The sequence below is a fragment of the Phoxinus phoxinus genome (assembly GCF_949152265.1).
Source record: "Phoxinus phoxinus genome assembly, chromosome: 24".
Taxonomy (NCBI): Eukaryota; Metazoa; Chordata; class Actinopteri; order Cypriniformes; family Leuciscidae; genus Phoxinus; species Phoxinus phoxinus.
Genome location: NC_136899.1, coordinates 22948034 through 22951570, shown reverse-complemented (window position 1 = coordinate 22951570; position 3537 = coordinate 22948034). Strand labels below are relative to the sequence as shown.

At 39.1% G+C, this 3537-nt stretch overlaps 1 protein-coding gene across 1 annotated transcript in view; it reads left to right on the top strand.

Moving 5' to 3' along the window:
- The first annotated feature begins 1397 nt into the window (after positions 1 to 1397).
- Positions 1398 to 3537, top strand: part of LOC306993145 (uncharacterized protein) — a 23022-nt gene continuing 20882 nt past the window's right edge. Inside the window, exon 1 of the mRNA XM_079602730.1 lies at positions 1398 to 1491. Coding sequence (XP_079458856.1) covers positions 1427 to 1491 — 65 coding nt within the window. The 5' untranslated portion in view covers positions 1398 to 1426. The remainder of the gene's footprint in view (positions 1492 to 3537) is intronic.

Below are 3537 nucleotides of genomic sequence, written 5' to 3'. Positions count from 1 at the left end.
TGACAAAAAAAGTCAGCATGGTGAGATAAAAAGTCAATTACCTTTTTCATTTTTTTTTTCATTCTGTGGTGGAAACAAGCTTCCATAATACACCTGAACAATCACTGCATAACTCAAATTAACATTATCCTATCAATTGCAACAAGAGGTTACATACATTCTTAACTTTACTTAAGGTACTAAAATAAGAGGTACTAATAATAGAATCTAATTTTTTACAATTCGTGTGACAGGGTTGCCATATCATGACTGCGATTCAGAGAGTATAAACAAAATTGCCTATACAAACTATGTATAATCATAACTATTGTATATAAATATGAAATAAGTATAAAATATCTTACATAGCCTTGATTAACCCCGCAGTTAAAATGAAAAGAGGACTTAATGAGGGATGAAGACTTTGATATTGCCTGATTATTGTACAACATATAACACAACATACCATAAATTAACCATGACCCAGAAATCCTTTTTTTTTGTGCTGTTGCTTTACAAGTCCGACTCTCGGTCCTCAGTATCTGTTTATCTGGATTATGCTGTATGAGGTTACGGCACTTTGGGTTCAAAGGTTGACTCCAGTCACCAGCCATTAGAATAAATATGTATTCAATAATGTGAAACCCATATAAATATTATATGACTCTTATCTTTACCTTTGAAATGTGTTTGATTATTGTGCTTTTAAAGAAGGGTAAAACATTTATTTTTTAATTAAATATATGTTCTATTCACAGAACATTGAGGTGTCCTGATAGAGCTGATATGGCACTTCATGTATTTAGTCCTTAACTTTCCAAGTGACTTTCCGTTAACCAAAGTGTTTCTTCAACTCTATACAAGTGCTCACGTTAAGGACTCAATATTTATCTGGAATTCACAACCTATTTATCTTTCAGAATGTAATGCATTTCTGAGTTAAACAGGATATTTAATGAGTTTGGATGGTGGGACTTGATTTTATCCATTGGGAACACTTGCAGAGTATGTCTCCGAAATCACATACTCTCTGAGAATGTTCTTCTTTTGAATATCGCATTACTTTGCCTGCTAACAAATGTAAATTCTGAATGAAATCCTGTACTACATCCATAATGTTGTCATTGTCCCGTAACCTACCAGCATCAGTTGTGTAAAGTAAAGTGTCCTTCAGAATCTCAGGACTCGCTGGAGATACGTTCACCCTACTGTTTAATGAATACTATGAATTTGGACTCTTTTTACATACTTTTTTCACCTTCTTTATAAGGAAGCAACTGCAGAATGGAAATGGATCTGAATGTAAATGTGTTATAAGTGAACATTATATGGTAACCTAGGCGATTGGTGGATGACCAATCAACCGTCCTGACCCAACTCTTCTCTCAACTTACTCTCTTTGTCTGTCTTCATTTCAGGACAGTTGACCAGTTGAGGAAAGGCCAGGATGATTGGAGGAAAGACGCACACGGAGAGACAGAAAGCAGGAAAGGAAGGGAGAAGAGTGAGAAGGTAAGGGAAAAAAACATCACTAGAAGTTAAGGTATCAGCAGCAGCAGCAGCAAAAGAAACGTCCGGAAGGCTGGAAGCAGACGTATAATAAGACGACCTCGCGGAGTCGAGCTTATGCGGGCGTATTTGTTTTCTTGCTTCATTCTGTCAAACCTTTCCTGCTCCGTGGGCAAGAACCTCCAGCAAATCCACCCCGGGCCCCTTCTAATGCTCATTAGCAAGAAGATTAAGACATGTTTATTTACACGCTAAAAGAGTGAGTGGGTAAACAGGAGGGCTTATTTATTAATTTACCCTTAACGTTGAGTGCACTTGACAGGCTGGATGAGAGGGAATTGATGCGAATATGCAGGCTGTGTTTGAAGTGTGCATGGGGATGTCTTCCGAGGGTTGAGGTGGCGCGCGACTGCGGGGTGATGGAAGCAAAGTAACGTTCCCGGCGACGCCGAGGCAGGGGGGTCAAGATAGGCCCATCCCTAGGAGACCCGTGATCGCCCACGACCGTGTGCATCGGGAGATGAAGCCACCTCTGGATTCCTGTTTCGTTTTCAACGCCCACATCGTCTCAAGTGGAAGCTTGTTGATGGATCTGGCATCTTTTGAATAATACATGGCCTGGATAATGACTAGCACAAAGACCTGTTCAACTATTGTCTCGCTCTCATCTTTTACTAATTGCCAGTAGTTGCGTCTTACAGTACGGGTACTTATGAGATAAGAAAAGAAACGTTATAGATTGACTCAACGTTATCGCTGGGTGAGCGAGGGTTACTGAGTAAAGGTGTGAAAGGAGGAATAAATGGAGGAATAAAAGTTGCCAGAGCAGAGAAAGTTTACAACTTCAGGTGTATTTCTCGACCTTTGAGCAGTAAGACCAATAAAGATTATTGACCTTCAGGTTCAGTAAGCGTGACAGTCATGCACTGCCAAGCTTTGGATGATTGGTTCAAAACCAGTTTCCAACTGCATTTACAAATTCATTTACAATATTAACCAGAACAAAATGAGGAATACTTCAACATAATGGATACATCTTTGTTTTTTGTCGCTGTAGTGAGAAATGTGTCATAATTCAACTCACATAGACTTCAAGACTCGATGATCTGTTCATCAAGTAAAGGTTTCAAAGGGGATTTTCGCAGTGATGCCATAGAACCACTTTGAGTTCCACAAAGAACATTCCACTTTGCTTAGTCTTTAATAATCTAAAGAGCCCATGGAGAGTTTCCATGGATGTTAAAGGTTCTTCATGGAACAATAGCTGCCAATAAAGAACTGTTGTAGAGTGTTGGCTAAGATGTGACGGTAGAAGGTAAAGCAGAGCCTCTTTTGTCTTTGAACACACATTTCTCAAGAAACAGTGCACCTACAATAACTAAATTAAACTCTGCAATAGTGATTAAGCAGGACATTTGTAGAGTTTTGCAGAGTTTTTGACAGTTTTGCTGTCTTTTACGGCACGTGTATGATGCAATTTGACAATGGATGCATCCAAATATTTAAGATTAGGGACCGAAGTCAATTTTTAAAAGAAATCGATCAGCCTAACACAGGGAAAGCTCTCCTTTTTTACTCCTAAATAACTGCTACATTTCAGTATCAGCGTGATCATGCAAGATTAACTTCACTGCCTTCATGAGAAACTACAAACACACACACACACACACACACACACACACACACACACACACACACACACACACACACACACACACACACACACACACACACACACACACACACACACACACACTAGATTAAAGAAGGCTGCTTCAATTTCACCCTATTGTGATTTGGCAGATGATAATTAGGCCATTTCAATTTGCATAACGACAGGAGGTGTTTATGTTTTGTGTGGCGTTGGCTAAATTAGGTTAGCAAAAGACAGTGGCTTCCTTTGAGTGTTTTAATATGGTGTGATTTCATCAAACGAGAGCAGAGAGAGTACTAAATGACTCGTTTAGGACAATAGATCTTATCTTTTAGAGATACGACGTGGCTTCAACAGTCACACGTCATATCTTTGTGTATTTGTTGACTTGAACT